This window comes from Eptatretus burgeri, chromosome 10 (genome assembly GCF_056783735.1).
Source record: "Eptatretus burgeri isolate ZD-2024b chromosome 10, Ebu_testis_v1, whole genome shotgun sequence".
NCBI lineage: Eukaryota > Metazoa > Chordata > Myxini > Myxiniformes > Myxinidae > Eptatretus > Eptatretus burgeri.
The window spans coordinates 60,276,137-60,296,636 of record NC_140970.1 but is presented as its reverse complement, the minus strand read 5'-3'; the positions used below and the strand labels follow the sequence as shown (position 1 = coordinate 60,296,636).

The 20,500-nt window shown below is 45.3% G+C and overlaps 2 protein-coding genes across 15 annotated transcripts in view; both read left to right on the top strand.

Annotated features, from left to right (window-relative positions):
* OGT (O-linked N-acetylglucosamine (GlcNAc) transferase) overlaps nucleotides 1–5,777 on the top strand; it is a 59,442-nt gene extending 53,665 nt beyond the window's left edge. For 8 of the 11 annotated variants that reach the window (XM_085898588.1, XM_085898589.1, XM_085898586.1 and 5 more), the window contains 4 exons: nucleotides 3,518–3,673; nucleotides 3,836–4,088; nucleotides 4,392–4,515; nucleotides 4,846–5,777. In XM_085898588.1, coding sequence (XP_085754714.1) covers nucleotides 3,518–3,673; nucleotides 3,836–4,088; nucleotides 4,392–4,515; nucleotides 4,846–5,005 — 693 coding nt within the window. In that variant the 3' untranslated portion in view covers nucleotides 5,006–5,777. The remainder of the gene's footprint in view (nucleotides 1–3,517; nucleotides 3,674–3,835; nucleotides 4,089–4,391; nucleotides 4,516–4,845) is intronic. The other 3 variants (XM_085898593.1, XM_085898591.1, XM_085898587.1) reach the window with 1 other exon arrangement.
* A 1,923-nt stretch (nucleotides 5,778–7,700) lies between these two features.
* The window catches only part of FBXW7 (F-box and WD repeat domain containing 7), a 597,271-nt gene continuing 584,471 nt past the window's right edge, over nucleotides 7,701–20,500 (top strand). The window contains exon 1 of one of the 4 annotated variants that reach the window (XM_085898585.1): nucleotides 7,701–8,039. In XM_085898585.1, the coding sequence (XP_085754711.1) occupies nucleotides 7,935–8,039 (105 nt within the window). In that variant the 5' untranslated portion in view covers nucleotides 7,701–7,934. Of the gene's footprint in view, nucleotides 8,040–8,070; nucleotides 8,812–20,500 lie in introns of those variants that run through there. The other 3 variants (XM_085898583.1, XM_085898582.1, XM_085898584.1) reach the window with 3 other exon arrangements.

The window sequence follows — 20,500 nt, the reverse complement described above, 5'->3', positions numbered from 1 at the left end:
GCTTCGTTGGGCCTCGACACAGGACGTTAGCTCTCCCTTATTCCCCTCCGGGAAGGGAACGTAGGGGTTGGGAGTAGGCTAGGTGACAGGATAGGTTAGCCGAACAAAGACGATAAAGGGGGTTAGGGGACGATTTATAGTGGGGAAGTAAAAATAAAAACAATAAAAAAATAAGTTGGGGCTAAATTGGGGTTTGACAAATTAAGGGAGTGGGTATGTACAGTGACAGGCAAAGGCGATAGGTTGGGAGGGAGACAGGTAGGTAGGTCCGAGCCCGCCCTCCAAGTGGCCAGCACCACCGCACTCCCTCCACCAACCTCCACTGAACGGCAAGAGCTGGCCAACTTCATCGGCTGGCCGTGTTTTGCTTCAAGGCGGAGGCCGGCCAACTTCATCGGCAGCTGTTGTTTTGCTGCAAGGCCTGTGCCATCGGCTGGCCGTGTTTGCTTCAAGGCCTGTGCCGGCCAGTTCATCTGCCCGCTATGTTTGCCTGCAGCGGCCTTCTTCTGCGGGCTGTGTTTGCCTGCTCACCTTTGCCATGCCATGCCCACTGCCCATGTTCACCAGCCCCGTTCAATTTTGCTTTGCCCCCCCTGTTCATTTCCATGTGCGCCAGGATCAAGGCAACAGTTTGCAAGCTGCGAGAACTGCCCTGTTGGCAGCTACAACACGGGCCTGCAGTGGCGGCCCGTGCACCGTGTTTGTGTTCATCCATCCATTCGTTGTGCTCATTGCGTGTGCCACTTGAGCTGGCACGGAGACTGCGTTTGTGCAGCCCATGCACCGTTGTGGCTCACTGCATTCAGTTCAAACCGTTCATGCATCCATTCGTTGTGCTCATTGCGTGTGCCACTTGAGCTGGCACGGAGACTGCGTTGTGCGGCCCATGCACCGTTGTGGTTCACTGAGTTCAGTTCAAAAGGGAAGGCCTTGGACTGCGTGTGAGCAGCCAGCCACGTTCCCTGTCACCTGCATTGTTTGAGTCAGAGACTGCATGTGGGCAGCCTGGCTCCCTGCTAACTGCTTTCTTTTGCAGAGTTCAATGATCCTGGGCCATGGTTTAGTGTAAGATTTGTAAGTTAAGGTTAAGATGTACTGTACATATGAGTGCGCCCCCGGCATGTATGTCTTAGCGCCGGCAATTTTATTTAAGTCGTCCGTGTGAGTGAGTTTGTTTAGGTAGTTACGCAGCCCTCAGGTTATTTATTTTGGGGACACGAATACCATGAATGTCGCACTCAGGATCCGTAGGTAAAGTGTACTAGGGGAAAACTACACATGATGGCACACGAAAATTTGACGACTCGGGACGAGTCTGTAAAAGGGAAGGGGGTAGTGTTGTGGTTACCAGATTCGCAAACCACCATTCAGGTCCCTTAGGTGAGGTATCTCGGTAAGTGCATGTGTAGTTAGGCCCAAACCCGTTGTCTAGTGGGAATACATGTCATTTATACGTGCTGCGACTCTTCAGGATAGCCGTTTTTCTTTTACTATCTTTATTTTGGACCAATCGCCACCATCACAACCACAACATCAACCACCGACCACAACCACCGCTTTCACCACAACCGCCACGACCTTTACCATCTCAACTCGCCACCCTCGCATCTCCCTCGCCCCGCGCCACTCATGGGCACCGATGCTGGACTCGTGTAGGGCGCACGTTGAACAGCGTGTACAAAATCACGGATTTTCTGCTTCAAAAACGGATCCAAAACGACACACGCCCACTTTTTGCCGTCCAATCGGTGAGCGAGGGGCGAATTGGCCCGCCCCCAGGGCGATCGATATATGCAAATTTGTGGATCAAAAGCCTTCACGCCCACTTTTTGTCGGGCCAATGGGGAGCGAGTTGAAAGGTCAAAGGGAGGGGTCAAAGGCGAAGTTACGGGGGGATAAAAAGGACGGTGTTCGTCAGTAAAAGGAGGAGTAAAAAGTCGGAACGAGGAAGAAGGGAGTCGTAAAGGTCGGAACGAGGCGAAGGAGAGTCGGAACGGAGGGGACGAGCTGTGGAGAGGCGGGGAGGCGGACGAAGGGTGGTCGCGTCGGGCAAGGAGGTGCGGGCCCGAGGGAGGCCGGCAGCGCGACCTGGCCGAGGTGGAGACGCTCGTCGCACATAATAAAGATCCTCTATACCCCGAGCATCAGCAACCCCCTCCTGTTTCCCCCCGCGCTGAGATAGTGCGACCAAGGGGGCCCCGTTCCCACCCCCTGCCAGGCACTGTCCACGAGGCCCGCGGGTTGCGGGGCCATCGCCGCTCCGCGTCTCATCACCAGACGGGTAGGCCCGACCAGGTCTCGGCCCCAGGCCTACCTCATTCTTGAGGGTATTTCTTTTCCTTGGTTTTGGGTATGTGTTGTCGGCGCCGTCTGTGAAGTAGAATTGTATAAGTGTTGCCGTGTGCTCGGTAGTCGGAATTAGCTCTGCACTGTGTTTTCACTTTTATGTTTGCTTTTTGTGTAAATGGAATTGTGTTTTCTTTTTTTGTGTGCATTTGGTGGAATTGTATTTGTGTGCTTCCCGTGTGCCGAGAATAAATGTGCTTTATTGTTGAACTGTTTCCCGCTTCGCTTCGTCATTTTCCTCCATTGAACCCTCATCTTGCTTCACGTAAAGGGTTGGTAGTGGGCTGAATACGCCCGATAATTAATCGAACCGTCGAGGTCGACGATAACACCGCTCGGTTATTCTGATAGTACGGAACGGGTCGCTTAAGTGGCCCGTGTCCGAAGTCGACCTGCGGCGAGGTGCGATCGCCCGGTCTACCCTCCGCGTGGGTACTTAGGTAGTTCGAATTTGGCGAGCAACCCTATCCCACGCGGGGGCTGATTGGCTCGATCGCGGTGAGACCGAAAGGTCCACCCGTGACTGGTTCCCGGCGTTAGTCCGAGAGGGTCACGACTGGATTGTCCGTCCGGTGGGCGACGTGCCGCGATTCGAGTTACGTGGCCGTCGCACGCCGGCGGGCGCGAAGACCGCAACAATATGTAGGTGTGATTTGATATGCACGTGCAACTAACCACCTCCACCATTGTTTGTCAGCAAATAAGTTGGCATCACACACCTTTACCTGTGAACTTGATTTGGATGAGAGTGTTTCCGAAGCAATGGTGTCCGCGATGCCAATTTGTCATATCGATCCTTGTAACCTTTTGTTGTTGCTCAAAATGTCTGTTTTAGTCTCACGTTCTTTTTCGGGTTATATAGCTTTTATTTCGGCCGTTTTCACACTTAAACGGTTGTTTTTGCTAAAGAAATGGAGAGTGTTGCAAAAGAAAAAATATTTGGACAACCTTTGTGGGTTGTTTTAACTGCACCTTTAGATTCTTTGTCTCACTCCTTTTGATTCCCACTTGTTCCTTCAGCAGTGTTTTCTGCCTTCCCTGTCTTCCTGCCGGTCATGGTCCGCCTCTGTTTTTTTTTTATTTTTTTTATTTTTTTATTTTTTTTAAGTGAAGTTAATATTTTTTGTTTGTTTGTTTTGGTGATAGAAAATGTTGTCATGCTTGTGGTCAGCAGCTCAACAATAAGGCTGCAACGGGGGAAGAAATACCGCGAACAATCCTTGTGACGACTCGCTCACAGTATGGCCTGCTTGAGGATGCTGTTGTTTATTGCAACTTCAACCAGCTCTACAAGATTGACCCAGCCACCCTGCAAATGTGGGCCAATGTGAGTCGCAGTCCGCTCCAGAGCTCCGTGAATTAGTCTCGCATTTTTATTTCCCGTTATGGTGGACTGCCTTGTACTTTGGAGTTTCATTTTCGACCATGCTTTCTCATCCACTAGAAAGTGATCATGGCTTTTATTGCCCAATCCCCACGTTGTCCCTAGATATTGAAGCGCGTTCCAAATGGTGTTTTGTGGTTGCTGCGCTTCCCGGCTGTGGGTGAACCCAACGTCACGGCACACGTCCAAAGTCTGGGTCTGCAGTCTGGACGCATCATTTTTTCGCCCGTGGCACCAAAGGAGGAACATGTGCGCCGTGGCCAACTTGCAGACGTGTGCCTTGACACGCCACTTTGCAACGGACATACCACAGGCATGGACGTCCTTTGGGCTGGAACGCCGATGGTGACACTACCAGGTGGGCCTGCACAGCTGTGGTCTTGCTCTGAAATAGCGATGGTGTTTTTTCATCTTTCCCTTTTTCCCATCAGACTGACTTGCATCAAAATCTACCTTTAAAAACAATCGATATCTGGTTATTGGAATTGTTAACATAATTGCTTTATAAAAAAACAAAGAACTATCTCGTTGCACCTCTCCATGATTTGATTTATCGATCCAAGTTAAATTTGGTCACCATTTTAACATTAACCACAACCGACCCAATAGTTTATGGGAGATGCTCGTTTTTGCATCTGTTTGCTCTCTTCTTTCTCGGCAGCTGAGACACTGGCATCACGCGTCGCGTCAGCTCAGCTCACGACATTGGGTTGCTGTGAACTCATCGCCGAGAGCCGGCAGGACTATGAGGACATCGCGGTGCGCCTCGGCACCGATGCAGACTAGTAAGCCTCGGTTTTCATCGGCCGGATGCTTATCTGCATTATCGGCGGGTCGTCGATTACTCGAATGGCTGCCCGGCAGAGGTTATGATGGCGACGGATGATTGGCCAGAGGAGCTCAGACAAACCGTTTGCTCATGCAGTCGATTATGAATTCGCCGACCATTCCTCCCGGCCAATCAAATCGGCAATAAGATATTGCATTCATTCCTTGTGACCTTGCTGAGGTTGCTGTGAACCTTTTGTATATATTTGATGAAGTACATCAGGCAGTTTCTTCAACCATCACCTCACTTTCCTCTCTCTCTCTCTCTTCCCTATCCATTACCCCAGCCTGAAGAAGGTGCGTGCGAAGGTGTGGCGTCAACGTCTCACAAGTCCCCTTTTCAATGTGAAGAAGTACTCGGCCGACCTTGAGCGCCTTTACATGCGTATGTGGGAACATTACAGCGCTGGGAATCGGCCGGATCACCTGACGTCTCCATTCGATTGATACCGGTTGTGTCGGCACTTTACCCCCTACCGTCACGGCTGCGTGCACAAATGATTGTGTTTTAGATGAGGTTGGAAGTTTTGAGTTTGTTGCATTATTCATTAAAAAGGTGTGTGGATGGCTGCTTGATTTTATGACTTGAGTAAGTGAATGAATGAAGAGTTGAATTTAAGAGTGGATGTGACAGTTTGTGCATTGACCATTTAGACCTTTATTCGTGTTGAGCTCCCCCACCATGTTTGTGGTTTGTAACTTATAGTTTCTGCGCACGTCGTGCGTACGAAGTCTGCCTTTGTACAAAGCTTCAGCGAAGAGTTGCTCGTTTCTTCGCCAGAGATCGTTGGATCCAAACTTTTGTTTGTTAGTTTCATCCCGGATACTTGCCGACATTGAGCCTTGCTTTCTCCACTTGTGAAAGCAATCAATTTCATTGAGGCAATGATAGTTTTATTTTGATCCACCATATTTAAAATTAAATTTCTTTTTATTTTTGTTTGTCTGGGCTGGGAAAGGGTACGTGTGATTTGGCTTGTCATGCCTTTGATTTATCGAATATTGTGTAATTATTTTAAAGCGGATTGCTGGAGGGATTATTCTATTTTTTTTTGGGAAGGGAAGAAGGAAAGTGTATTTTTTTTTTTTTTTGGTTTGTTTGGAGGTGGGGAGGGCATGTAGGTATTGTGGAAGAACCTTGCATGTCTGAACAAACTTTTCCGCACTATGCCAAGTGATTCTGCCTTTTCTGAAATTTGGAAATAAATGGGTTCGTGTTTCTCGTTGTGGATTCCTTTTCTTAAAGTTGATGAACTTTACAATGCTTAAAATGCCAAGAACCAGATCGAATACTATTTTGGAGCTTGAAGGAAGTTTTTGTGCTTTGAAAGATTAATGGAAGTGGAGGAGTGGAGACGAGGGCATGTACACTGGGTTTAAGCCAAGAAGAAAGCAAGATAGGTAAAGACCGTGGAGGGAAGTGTGGATTGGGGAGGGGGGGGAGTACACTGCAGGGAATCGTCTGATTATAAATGGAGAGAAATGTTTATATGATCAAAGCAATGAGATGAAGTCTGTGAAATAGGGGAACCTGCTCCCAGGGGGAGTGCAGTATTCCATTGAGGGCTGGACAAAGAACATGATTGGGTCATGTATAGGTGGTAGTCACGATTATCAGTATGATGTACCTAAATACTGGAGGCTAAATTATATAGACGGTGTATGACTAATTTTCTTTAATTGTAAGAAATCCAAGTTGGAAAAGAATGTCAACGTAAAATTTCCAGTGAAAACTGAAGATGTTTATTCATTATTTCAACATCACATCGAACCCCCTCCAACAAGTCAACTGGTCCCCTGCGTGGGAGAACCTTCAGGTTATTGGAGTCAGGCTCGAGTCGGTGCTTGTCTGCTGGCCTTGCGTGGTCACTTAAGGCCAGTGTTGTGGTTGGAACCTCCGTGTTGGCCCAAGAACTGTCGAGTCATTTTTTTTGGAGTTTTGGTGACGTTCACGTTTGGTCCATTTGTCCGAAGATTCTCTACATCCACTCCATTTTGATACTCCTGCCTTCAGGTATGCTTTGCACATGATCCTGATCACTTACTTTTGTGTTTTGTAGATATCAAAGCTGGAACTTGTAATGTGCTCGGAAAACCGAATAATGTGGAAATACCTCCATGACGAGGACAAATCGAGGGAAACAGAACAATGAGAGTTGGATATGTCAGGACGAAGCCTTGTATCCAGATAAAATGATCATGAAGGTATGAAACTATGAATGGATAACACAGGTTTGTGTAATCAGGGGTAAACTGGAGGTTTTTGTGTTTGCACCAGGTGAGAAGTTAAATCTCGAGCTACGTAATTTACTCTTACAAGTTTAGTGCAACTGCCCCCATTATTTATATATATATATATATATATATATATATATATATATATATATATATATATATATATATATATATATATATATATATATATATATATATATATATATATATTCTTATTGTAGGGTATGCCTGGTGTTGGTTTAATGGTTAGGGTAGTGGGCTTGGGATCCTCGGGTCCTGAGTTCAAATCCCGCTCAGCTGTTGAATTAACACCAGGTGGGGTTGACTCTGCCTGTCATCCTTCCGAGGTCGGCAAAATGAGTGCCAGCATGCTGGTATACTGTGTCGGAGTGGCGACCCGTCCAGGATTGTTCCCAATAGCCAAGGAGACTGCTTCGGCGGCACCAACGCTCTGCACAGAGTATGGTCCTAATGGATGGATGGATTGTAGGGTCGGGTCTTTCACGAACTGACTGACCAGGCCTGAAGGTAGGAATTTGTCATTCGTTCAGGGTACCAGGGATAACTCGTGTACTCTTCGTGAAAGTCACCGAGACGTTCAACGTGCTACCAAGTAATGCGAGTGGATGGGACATCCGGCTTAACGTGCATCCGAGGGACGATGATCTTTGTGAATCCGGTAATCTGATCCGATTCAACAGTCGGTTCTGGAATGGAGCCGCAGGTAAGTAAGTGTGCCACCTTTGCACCATCCTCTCGGACACAGGTAGACGCCAGGTGGGCATTTCAAACGGAATAACAAGCGACTCGATCGGAGTTCCTTTTGTCGGCGCACAATCTGTGTGTGCGTGTGCCGCTGCGCTCCAGCAAATCGGGCAATTTCACGAAGATTACGAGACAGCCGGCTCAAGGTGCAGGAGAGACACCGACGAGGTTGAGAAGACGAGAATAGACGGGTGAGGGCGCTGTGCTCGGGCAGTCGGGGGCGCCTCGCCTCATCTAGCCAAGATCACCCGCCTGTGCGGGCTCGCGGGACCGAGCGAGCCCCGGGGACGGACACGCACGATCGGGGAAGAAGAAGAAGAGGACGAGGCCGAGGAAGACTACGAGGACGACGACGACGACGACGACTCGTCGGGCCATGGGCGAGAAGATCGACATCAACTCGGCTAGCGCTGCCGAGCTCGAGCAAGGCCTTGTCGGCGTGGGGCGCCGCAGGGCGCAGGCCATCGTTCGGAGGAGGAAGGTAGGCCTGGTCTCCACACATTTCATCCTTTTACTCCTCCTGGACGAACATGTCCGTGTCGGACGTGCTTTCCGGGGAGAAATTTGCCCGTTTTTTTTTTTTCTGGCCTGTGCGGAATCTGCACGTTTGGTTTGGTTTACGGCCTGTTTTTTTCCCCGTTTGAACTCCGTGTGTCCGTCCTTGTCTGCGGTACAAAATGGCCCGGAGAGTGAGTGCGAGTCGTTATCGACATTATCTACATAGATATAATATTTATATTTGAGGATGATGAAGCGAAAGGGATATCGAGCCGGTGTGTCCTGGCTTTGTCCTCTTCGCCACGTCTCACGTCCCACCCCTCACTTTCACTTTGATTGTCTGCAGGTGTGTCCCGTCTTCGTGCTAATCTTGGTGTCTTGACACGCACGGCCCGAACGTTGTCCTCGCCCTGCCTCGGGTTATCCTATTAAAATGGCTGTGTCAAGCCTGTGGAAGAGTTTGTACACGAACAAAGGTGATGGCGTGACGTGATCGAAGGGGACGGTCGTGTGTCGCTCTACTGTATCCGGGGGATTGATGGACACGCTGCCCACGTGATCCACCGGTGGGACAGCCGTGTGTGCAGCATTCAGGGATTGATTGATTGATTTGATTTGATTTGATGCTGCTGCCCACGTGATCCACCCGAATGAAGGACGAACCTCCGTTGAGTGAGGTTCCTGACTCCTGATTTAGATCGATGTCATTCCAATGAGGGTTGTGGAGTCATGAAGAGGGATTGCACTGTTAAAAGGTAGGTGGTGGTCGATGCTCGTATGGTAGCTTAGCTGCCGGGGTAGCTATCATTTCTTGAAGCGCGACTGTGTCGCTGATGCAGTGCCCCTCCACCAGTACACACACTGGAACCGGTACTCGTTTCGCCGACCTCGGAAGGATGACGGGCTGAGTCACCCCCCTGGTGTATTAATTCAGCGGCCGACGGGGCATGAACTCAGGACCTGAGGACCCCAAGCCGCCACCCCAACCACTGAGCCAACACCAGGCTTAAAAGGTAGGTACAGAGGTCTTTCACTCGGAGAGCAGTGAGGGCATGGAGTGGGAAAAGGTAGTGTCAGTAGAAATGGTACATACTGATGGGTTTAAATTTGAGTTCCATGGGTACCCAGAAGCGTTGCTCAGCACGGTAGGTAGCTGCTTGGGATGCGTCGGTGATTGTACAGCTGTGTCGTGATTCTGTGAGAGGCTCTCATAAATAAAAATTAAAACCCTGCTCATGGCCCTGTGCCGGCCCCACCGTTACTCTTCTCTCCACTCCTTCATCCACTAAATCTAAGTAAATAAACCTACTTTACATCAAATTGATGTTGGTGGTGATGCAGCACATGCATGGTGGGCCAAATGACCCTCTCCTGCCTTGTGTGCTGCAATCACGAATAGACTATTGTGAAAGGTAGAATTGGACCAAGTTAAGGAAAATGTACTTTTATGTTTTTTTTTGTACGAAATGAAGGATGATCGAGGAGAGAGGGCTGAGCGTGAAGTGGAATCGGTGAGAAAAGGGGAATGCTGACTATTTTTGGCTTGGTGGGAGGGTCAATGCGAATAGTGAAAGACTTGAGAGGTCTGCTGAAGACCGACGCGTAGACCTTACTGTTTATGATGGGCAAGTGTGGTGGAACGAGACCCTCTGTTGGATGTCTTATCGTGTCGTCGATCGCCGGATGTTTACATTTCTGCAGAATTGCCAAGTCCAAGCTGTAATGCCACAGTTACGACTCCGATTGGAATGTTTTCCTCTCTCTAGGACGCTGCTAGCGATGGTCTTGCATGCTGTAAGTAGCTGATTGTTCGACAAGAGCAGCGGTGACTAACGACGTCCTGTGGGTATTCGGTGTGGCTCATACTGGAGGCTTTGAGATGCGGTCATTCCAGGGCAGTCTGTGGTCCATTTGGGGTTTGGGGAAAGCATTTTCATTTCACCTTTGGTAGTTGGATGTAACCGAGCTCCACGTACACGTATATTTGTACACCGATGATGCTCTATGTAGAAACCATCAGAAAGACAAACACTTTTTTTTTTTTTGAGTGGAGACTCGGTGTCCTGAATGTGGTTTAAATTAATGATATATATATATATATATATTTTTTTTTTGATCGTCCCACCATCATGTTTAACCTCAAATGAAGAATTTGGATTTCTTCATTTGGTGTAAACGGTGTTGCTTTTTGGAATTTGTGCATCTTTATGTGCGTGCTGATGCATCACTGCACCTTTCTTCACGACTTGGGTTAACAATCCAGGTGTATGTTTTTGATGATTCCTGGAGCGTGCGTGCAGGCGAAGGGCGACGTGTTCGGATAATTACGATGATGGTGGATCACATGGTTGCGTGGACGTCCGTCCGTCGGTTGTTCTTTTGATCAATGATGTGTTTGAAAATCCTCGTCGAGTTTGCTTGCTGAAAATGTACGCACAGGACTTGTCATCGACTGAGATGTTTGTTTTTGGTAAATTTCACGTTGTGTTTGTGTTTTGAAGGGAAGTGACGTTCTCTTTGGGGGAGGTGCACGATGGCCGAGAAGTATGCACACTCTCAATTGTCAAGTCTGGGTTTGAATCCTGACGCAGCTACAAAGTGTCACCCTTGTGATTCATCAGTGTGTGTGTGTGTGTGTGTGTGTGTGTGTGTGTGTGTGTGTGTGTGTGTGTGTGTGTGTGTGTGTGTGTGTGTGTGTGTGTGTGTGTGTGTGTGTGTGTTGTCCTTTGGATGGACTTTAGATTGGGCGTCCCATCTGCTGGCATTAGTTGGTGGCCGTTAAAAGATCCCACAATGGTGTCATCTCAGAGTTTATTTCTTACTATATATATATATTTTTTTTTTCAGTGGTTTCAGGCCTGTGGAATGGCTTGATTCTTTCTTTCTTTCTTTCTTTCTTTCTTTTTATTATTCCTCTTGTACGATGAGTTTGTTTGAGTACTTTGATAGTTTTTCTCTACTTTTGATCATTATCGTGAACATAGCACATAAACTCTTTTTAATGATCTTTAAAATAATTAATTGTGCTACTTCGTACTTTGGTGACCTCCATTTGACCTCAGTTGGCATATGCCCTCGTCATATCTCCTTTACGCACTCCATCAAATCCTTCCGTCCTAATATCCAAATGGTTTTTGATGTAGATCATTTGTGTATGGACGCCAGTTCATTGCACAACACATTAGCAGGACAAATCATGTAAACGTGGCCTGTGAAGTGTAAACCATAACCTACACAATTTTTACCTTTGCCACCGAAGGTGAAGGAGGTTATGTTTTCACCCCCTTTCTGTTTGTCTGTCTGTCTGTCTGTTTGTTTGTGTGCAGGATATCTCAAAAAGTTGTGGACAGATCCGGATGAAATTTTGTGGAGAGGCTGGGTGTGTGACAAGGACGAACTGATTATATTTTGGTAAAACCCGGATCTAGATACGAGAATTACTTAATTTTTTTCCGTGATTCTTCACCATTGAGCGACAGGGTCAAAAACGATTTATAGCACGGTATTTCAAAAAATTATTGGGCCCGATATGTTCTCGTGGATAAGGCATGACGTGCCGGGGGTCTGCGCTCTACCGAGTGCCCTTCTAGTTTTTGATGGTTGAATAATTTATTTATTTATTTAAACACTGCTCATTTTGCGAGTTGATCAGACTCCTTTCCCGAATGATTAGATCGTCCGCTGCGACTCTGGGAGGTCAACGATCAATGCTGAGTCGCACCAAAGACTTTCTATATAAATGGTTTGTTTGCCACTTAGCAATTAAAGGATAGTGCACAGACAATTCCCATAGGTTGGCATACAAGCAAAGTTTCTTAAGTTTTCAGTCGGTTGTGTCGATTTCCTTTGAGTGACATTGAATTGAGATTTTCTTCGTGGGATAGCAGCTGTCAACGGGAGGCATTGTTAAATGATATGGTTAAGGACATCCTATCACAGTCTGCCGGTTTTTTTATTTTTTATTTTTTTTATTTTTTTAAATTAAATTAAATTTTTTTAAAGTTACTCTGCCTTATGTGTTGAGGTCTCTTGTGGAGCCATGAGGTACCCGAGTATACTCAAGGTACAGGTCGTGGACAGAGAAATGGAAGTACCTGGTTAGATGAGCGGCACCAAGCAACAGCTTCCACACAGGTGTGGCCCATGTGCAGGGGTTCACAGAAATGTTCTTTTTTGTTTGTTTGTTTGGTACTCATGAAAAAAAATAATGTCAGCTTCGAGCATGCTCGTCTGCTTTCCCAAATGCCTCTCGACTTGGCGTGCATGTTACTCCTCTGTAAGTGCTCTCTCCGAACGTCCACTCCAGGTGAGACACTTGCAAGCTGTTCTTTTTTAAAATATTTTTTTCTTCCCTTCTGGATGCTCCTGAACTTCTTCCTCCTTGCCTGCATGTTCTCGTTATATCTTTTTTTTTTTTTGGCTGCTCTTGGAGCACCCTTATTCTGGACATTTCCATCTGTCTGTCTGTCTGTGAAACTTTGGTCAAGCCTAGGGGCTAAACCACTCAACTGATTCCAATGAAATTTGGTAGGTAGGACCAATATTTCTGGGAATCGTGTGCTTTCGAATATGGGACCCCGGGCCCTAGCAACGGCATAGCAACGGCCCTTTCAAGTGATTAAAAAATAAAATAAAATAAAAAAATCGAAAAATCGAAGCTCAGAGTTCTGTGCGCAATCTATCTCGCTCCCTTCATGCCAATTTGTAGGAGGAGATAGGTTTTGGGCGGCTACATGTCGAACATTTCAGAAACGGTTAATTGCGAATATCTCTTAGAGAAAGTCTGATTTTGATGAAACTTGTGTGAAATGTGTACAATGTGGCTAGCATGTACACAAAAATGAATGGTTGCTATGCACACCTCCGTTGCTTAGCAACAGCTAAAATACTTTATCGTATATCGTACACTTATTGTGGACTGTACAAAAAAATCAATACCTCCGAAACTGGACCTCCGAGGGACCTGTTTTTTTGTGCCCAAGGAGAATGTCTTGCAGCATCATACAAAAAAATAAAATCTTTAGCGAATAGATAAATGGAATTACCAGGGCTGCCATTCGTTGGAGTCTCTTTGGAAACATGCCTGAAATTTCACAAGGCGGGTTTCTGGGCGCAAACTAAGAGGGCTGTGATAATCATATTTATTGTGCTAAATTGATTGATGGCATGTTCATGAATATCGGCTAGTCGCGTCGGCCAGCTTTCCATCTAGAGCGAGCAGCCATGTCGCCTACCGGCTTGTTTATCTTATAAGTTACAATATAACAAATTATAATGTTATCCTTTTATGAACTTTTGTACATTTAAATATTGAAATTGCAGTATAGTATATCAATTTATCAGAATGATCACGGAAGAGTCTTACCTTTCACTAGCTGAGAAAACCTTCCACCAAAAGTCTGTGTTGTGCGAGTATGCTTTTGAGCTTTCGGAGCATCTTTTAAGTACGCATTTAATTGTTTTTAACCGCTCATGAGGACCTGAGTACCAGCTATGTGAACCCCTGCCCATGTGTTGATTTAAAAGCATATATCATCACACCATTCCTCAGATCATGTATAAAAAGTGATGCCAGGTGTGTGTGTGTGTGTGTGTGTGTGTGTGTGTGTGTGTGTGTGTGTGTGTGTGTGTGTGTGTGTGTGTGTGTGTGTGTGTGTGTAAAAAAAATAATAAAAGGAGAGGAGGTGGTGGTAATGTATATCCCTCAACCCCTTCCCCTTCCACTCCTCTCCCCCCCCTCTCCATCAATATTTGTAATACATTGTCTCCAGGAAAAGCGAGTTGTTTTAAAGTTTTTAACTGTTACATGAAACTTGCCATTCTGTACATCATTCAGGTTACTTTTGTGCCCCACAGATGGTCGGTCTGAGGTATCCATGACTTGTGTTTTTTAGGCGAAGCCCTTGTTTCTGGACTGGCTTGTTCCCATTCGTTATTGACACTGTAGTTTGGCAGTATTTGCACTTGGTGGAAGTGCGAAAGGTGAAAGGTGAACATTAATTTGTACTCGTTTAATGGTCGTTCTCTATTTGTTACTTCATTCAATGTAATGCTAGCATTGTCTACTGCTGCCTTTCAGTTTGGCTCTTGTTCATTGATATGTAATGTATTTTTTTGGGGGGGGAGGGGGGGTTAACATACAATGTCAAGGCTCGTATAAGAGCAAACACACAGAACTCATAACAAGGTGAGCAGGAGACAGGAGGGATGGGAGAGGGAAGCACAAAACAGTGGGGAACAGACACATGAGGAGATCTGTGGGATGGGGTGGGGTGCATGGGGTAAACAAGATGGACACTACATGGACTTTCAGGAAGGAAAACGGGGAATATGAAAGAGGTGTGTTTTGGGGTGGATTAAAGAGGGTAGAAAAGATCATGGTTTTGGATGGGGGAAGATAAGAGATGGTGCTGAACAGCTATTTTGAAGAGTGTGTGGGAGTTTGTTCCAGAGGTGGGGAAAAAAGAGGAATGAAAGAGTGAAGGTGAGCAGTGATTCTTGATTTTGGTAGTTTAACCAGATTGGGGTTGCTGGCAGACCTTAAGTTCCCTGCATGAATATGGTCGGGACAGAGAGCAGACAAGGGGGAGGGGGGTAAGGCTGGAGAGGAGACTGCAGAAGATCGAAAGACCACCGACCTGCCTGCGGTGAGAGAGTGAGAGGCCCAAAAACTCAGCTATATCGCAGGAGATACCAATGATCCTAAATGCCTTGGTTTCCACAGCGTGAAGCTGAGAAAGGTGAGAGGCAGGAGTACCAGCCCAGAGGGGAGAGCAGTACTCCATCAGGCTGCGGATGAAAGCTTTGTACTTGGTCAGGAGCTCAGTATGCCAAGGAAGAATTTTACAAGAAGGAGGATGCCCAATCCACGAATGCCTTTGGAGGCCAGCTTGGAGATGTGGCTTTCCCAGGAAAGATCATGGCAGATAGTGAGGGGCGGGGGGGGGGGGGAGGAGGGGTTCCAGATGGTCCTTTCGGAGAGACATGGTGAGATTTGTCTGGATTGAATGACATGTTCTAAGTGTTGGACCAGTTTGTGGTTCAATCCAGATCTGCAGAGAGCGAAGAAGCTGCTGCTTGCCAGTCTGAGGGATGACAGATGGTACGGCAGAGGGTGGAGAAATCAGCAGAGAGATAAAGAGGATTTTCCAGAGAGTCGGGAAGGTCATTGATGAAAACTAGAAAAAGAACAGGGCCCAGAATACCGCCTGGACAGGAAGAGGGGATGAGAGAACTACATTAAGGGTCACATGTTACTGGGATAGCAAAGGAAGTCTGTGAGCCATGATTGGAGATGGCCTTGGATACCATAGGAAGAGAGTTTGGTGAGCAGGGCAGGGTGCCAAACCGTGTCAAAAGCATGTGATACGTCTCGCGAGATGGCTCTGATTTCATGTCTGTCATTGAGGACCTCCATCCATTGTTGGGAGAGCAGGAGCAGCAAGTCCAGGGTGCAGTGACCTGGTCTGAATCCAAATTGATGATCGGAAATCAAGCCATCGGAGAATGTTGGTTCCCCTTGCCTTTTATTTTCATGTATTTGAGTTAAAGGGGAACCCAAATGCTCAGAACACTGCAACTCTAATCTATCCCTTGAGACCCCACAAAATTGATGTTTTTCCGATTTGCAATTTATCAAGTAATTTTGCAATTCAAATGAATCTTCTTCTTTTTCACGCTTGGCCATGACGTTGCACCCAGAAGTCTACCACCATTTTCGTGCCGTCTTTGGGTTACATCACGGTATGATTTAATTCAGACAGAGAATAATTTTCGATTTTCCACAAATATGTCGAATGCATCTTTGGTGGTTATAGTCATACAAAGCAAGATGGTTTCATGTAACACCGATGGCTGAAAGACCTGAAGTTTTCCAGAAATAACAACGTTTGGATCGGGTCTACAAAATGTTAGCTTTTGTGCTCGGAACATTTTACAGAGCACTTGTGAAATAACAGAGATGGCTATATTATATTGTGGTTATCCGCCATGATTGAGAAAGGGTGCCATCTCCACGATGAAGCGGAAGAAACAGCCATCGCTCAACTTGAAGACCATCTCTACCCAGCTACCAGCACATGTATATGGGTGATTTGAGCGGTGAATCGCCACCACTCCCTCTTTGTGATTAGCACAAATTTCCCCCAAAAATTTCCCTTCAAATTAGACCATGATTGATTTAAAAAATTTTTTTTTTATTTTCAATGGTTTTTCAGGGAAAAAAAATGATTCTCATTTTCCTTTTAAAAAGACAGTCAATTGAGGCTCATTTAACTTGTATATCACACGTCACGAGGCCTCCCGGGATGGAGTGTCAGACTTTTCTTACTTGGCCATTTAGGCTTCTCACCTTGTCCACTCAGAAGGTTAGGAGCGACTTTGTTGGCCATGGTGGTGGTGAGAAAATATTTCTGTTGCAAGTTTAGTGATTGTTGCATTAAGACTGCTGAAATGAACTAATGTTGATAACACCCACAACTCAGATAATGGATATTTGGAGATATCTAAAGAGCCCAGTGTGCACACGCCCCCAATTCAGACCACCCAATTATATTCTGGTCTTTTCTGCCAATGTTGCTGTACCCCACTATCGCCATTGTTTCTGGTTTCCTATCTATCCATTTCTGTTTTTATTAAACATGTGCTGTCTCTGGAAATGGCAAGCAAGACAATTACATTTATCACGACTGGTATACCTCTGCCTTGCTCCACCACTCTATTGTTTGTCGTCAAGATGTGCCCCCACTATTTGTTTTTGTTGTCCGTGATACGTTAGATTTCTGAACACTGAATTACATTTCGCATTTAATTGTCAATGTCATGAATGTCTCTGCATTCCTTATGCTTGCTCTTTCCCCACTCTTTTTACTTTCCCATCTACCTTCCCTCTAAGTTTAAGTCTGGTGTTGGCTTAACGGTTAAGGTGCCTGGCTTAAGATCTTAAGGTCTTGAGTTTGAGCCCCTGTCATTCCGATGAAATATCACCGCGTGGGTTGATTCAGCCTGTCATCCTTCTGAGGTCGGCAAAACGAGTGCCAGGTTGCTGGGGTAATCAGCCATTCGAGTTTCCTGCATCGGTGGCGAAACGAAACTGCATCGGTGGCGAAAGTAGCCAAATGAAACTGCCTCGGCAGCCCTATGCGCCTCATGGCGCAAAAGGAATTGTTATTCCCCCTAAGTTTGGTATTGCATATAAAACCCTGCTGTCCAAATCATTGACGTTAATTGTAAATAATGGTCTTGGTAGTTTACTGATCCCTGCGGTACTCCATGACACAGAACCTCCCAGAGTGACATTCTCCCACTCTCAGCCATTCTTTGCTTCCGATCACCAAGTGAGTTGTCAGTCGAGTTTGCGACTCATTGATTGTTGGTAAACTTCAACAGACTCTTACCTGGTACCTTATCAAATGCCTCCTGGAAATAGAGGTATGTTGTGTCAACTGCACTTCTTCATCGACCCAATTGGTAACTCCATCCTAGAATTTCAACAAATATGCTAAACATGGTTTCGCTCTCATAACAGTGGTTATCTCCAACTTGTGGGCTCTATTTATTTAATTTCTTTGAATTTCCTTAAATAATTCTTCATATGATCCTTAATCCATGTCTTCAAATGCTTTCGACACTTGAAATTAAGCAGTCCAGGTCGATAGGTTTCTAAAGCTTCCAAGAGTTGGACAATTCAGGTCGATAGTTCTGAGACATCTTTAACAAAAGCTTGATTTGGTGTGAATGATGGCAGTTACCAGATGAGCTAAAAGGTGTATCTAAGCTCATCACAAATTTTGAAATAAAGATGCTGCACCAAATGTTGTGCTCAGAGTCGAGGACGACATCTCAAAATATGAATGCTTAAACTATAACAGCTATGCTCTGTTTGCATTGCAGTATGTAGGGATGTTGGGAGGTGTGGGAGTGAGGAAAGGGTGGTGAAATGAGGGATCATGGTGACCTTTTATTTTCAAAAGAAAGTGGCTTGACTTAAATATTGTATCTATCTATAATTCCAGGTGTGTGTGTGTGTGTGTGTGTGTGTGTGTGTGTGTGTGTGTGTGTGTGTGTGTGTGTGTGTGTGTGTGTGTGTGTGTGTGTGTGTGTGTGTGTGTGTGTGTGTGTGTGTGTGTGTGTGTGTGTGTGTATGACCGCTGTTTCTCGACAACCACTGGTCCGATCTAATTGAAACTTGCCAGATATATTGCTGGGGACCTGAGGATGTGCCTTTTCAAGGTTTGATATTAATTGGACAAGTGCTTCCCAAGTTATGGCCATTTATTTACCAACTAATGAAAGGACATGTGGTTGCGTGGGCCGGTGCGCGGCCGGCCGATGATGACGTCATGTGCCGTGCCAGTTACGATGGGGATCAGTGCCTTAGTTACCGTGGCGTAGGACTGGCAATGGTCAATGGCAGCGAATGTCATGGCGAGCAAAGACAGGGAGGTAAACTTGATTTTAATTTGGATTTTAAATAACTCTGTGTGTGTGTAAGTATCACAGCAGTTGTTACTTTAATGCAAGCGATAATTCGTTGAATGCATGTGAACATTCCGTACGGGCACGCACCACTTCCGGATTGTGATGACTTCATGTATTCTAATAATTTCTCGATTTTTTTATGCACATTTATCGATAAACACAATGCCCCAATCCAGTCGTCGTTTACAAGAGCGAAGGAACGGCCTGTGTGGTTGTTGTTTCTGGCTCACGGTTTGAAAGTTTTTATTTTTTTTATTTTTATTTTTGCACGTAAGGCCACGCACGTACAGGCACATACAAGTATCTTAAATGCTGTAATGCTGTGAAGTAGCATTATTTGCTGAGGGGCATGCCTCTGAAAAAAGTGGGATTGTACGCCAACACAGCGGGCTATGGTTGCAAGTTAAACGGCAGACAGATAGACAGTGTGTCCTTGAATTTGACTGAGCAATTTTTTAATAAAATTTTGTACAACTTTAAGTCATCAAGATGGGGGCGATTGACGACAAAGTATGCAACGAACAATATATATATATATATATATATATATATATATATATATATATATATATATATATATATATATATATATATATATATATATATATATATATATATATATATATATATATATATTTCTATATATTTCTATATATTTTTTTTGATGAATTATTTTTAGCTCGCCTGTTCGAAGAACAGAGAACTATAGCGATACCCCTGGCGTGATCGTCAGCGTCAGTGTGAGCGTGAAAATGTTAAAGTTTTTGGTGCAAGTTATTTCCTTTCTCATGTTATTATCTACCACACTTTTTTTTTACTGATTACAATATACATATATTGTTTTAAATTATTTGGATCAGACTTCACTGCAATGCTTTATAAAAAATATTATTAGACTAGTCTTTTAAAAGCGATAAATGTATAAACAGGCGAGCATTGGGTGGCTTTGACACCAACTCTCTGGTTCTATTCTGTTGTTTTCATATCGTTTCCAACCTTGCATTCAAAATGTAACGAGCAATTGGTCCAAGAGATGACGCACTTTTATTTGACTTGAATCTCTCAAAGGGTTTTAGGGTTGTTTCTTCAGTTAAAAAAATAAAAAAGTCTTCGGTACTTGAATTTAATCTGGCCGTCTGACAAAAATCTACTTGGACACTTTTTCACAAATTAACTTTAAAATGATGACATCCTCAAAAGTATGCATATTGTTGTGAAAACGGCCAGAGGGGGTAAAGAGAGTAATACCGACTCGCTATTTCATGAATAAGCGTCTCGTGTAAGTGTGTGGTTTCCGTGTGGAATGTTAGAATGATCGGATATGTGTGGAAGTGTGTTCAGAAGCCAATAAACATGGCTTCTCCTTTCTGTGATGTCAAAAGCCCTCCCACCATTCCTTCCCTATCCTTCAAATTGTTTCCTTTCTTAATCTGTTTATTTTAATGGATCGTCCACAGCTCTGCAAACCAGCAAATCCTCCACCCTCTCCCCCCCTCCCCAGAAAGATCAAAACAAAGTCTTGCGACTGTTCGTAAAATTAAGACGTGGGCCAAGGAATGACCATCTCTTGAAACCGCAGAAGCTGAGCAGTGAGCCAATGAGCGCACAGCAACGCACAGTCATGATGTAATAATGAGACTGAGGGGCTGGGTTTGAAACTGAGAGTATGACAGAACGAATGAACGAACGAACGCAGGAAGAGAGAAGGTATGAGAAAGTAGCCCCAGGTGGACAGATGCAGAGACTTGGAGGACTCGTGAAGGTGTACGTGTGCCTCAAAAAGAGGAATTTTCATTCATTTCATGGGACACACCTACAGGAAGTACAAATTATTATAACCACTAACTATACAGTTCACTAAATTCTAGGATCTAAAAACTAAATCCTTCTCCTTCTTCTCCTTCTTCTCCTTCTTCTCCTTCTTCTCCTTCTTCTCCTTCTTCTCCTTCTTCTCCTTCTTCTCCT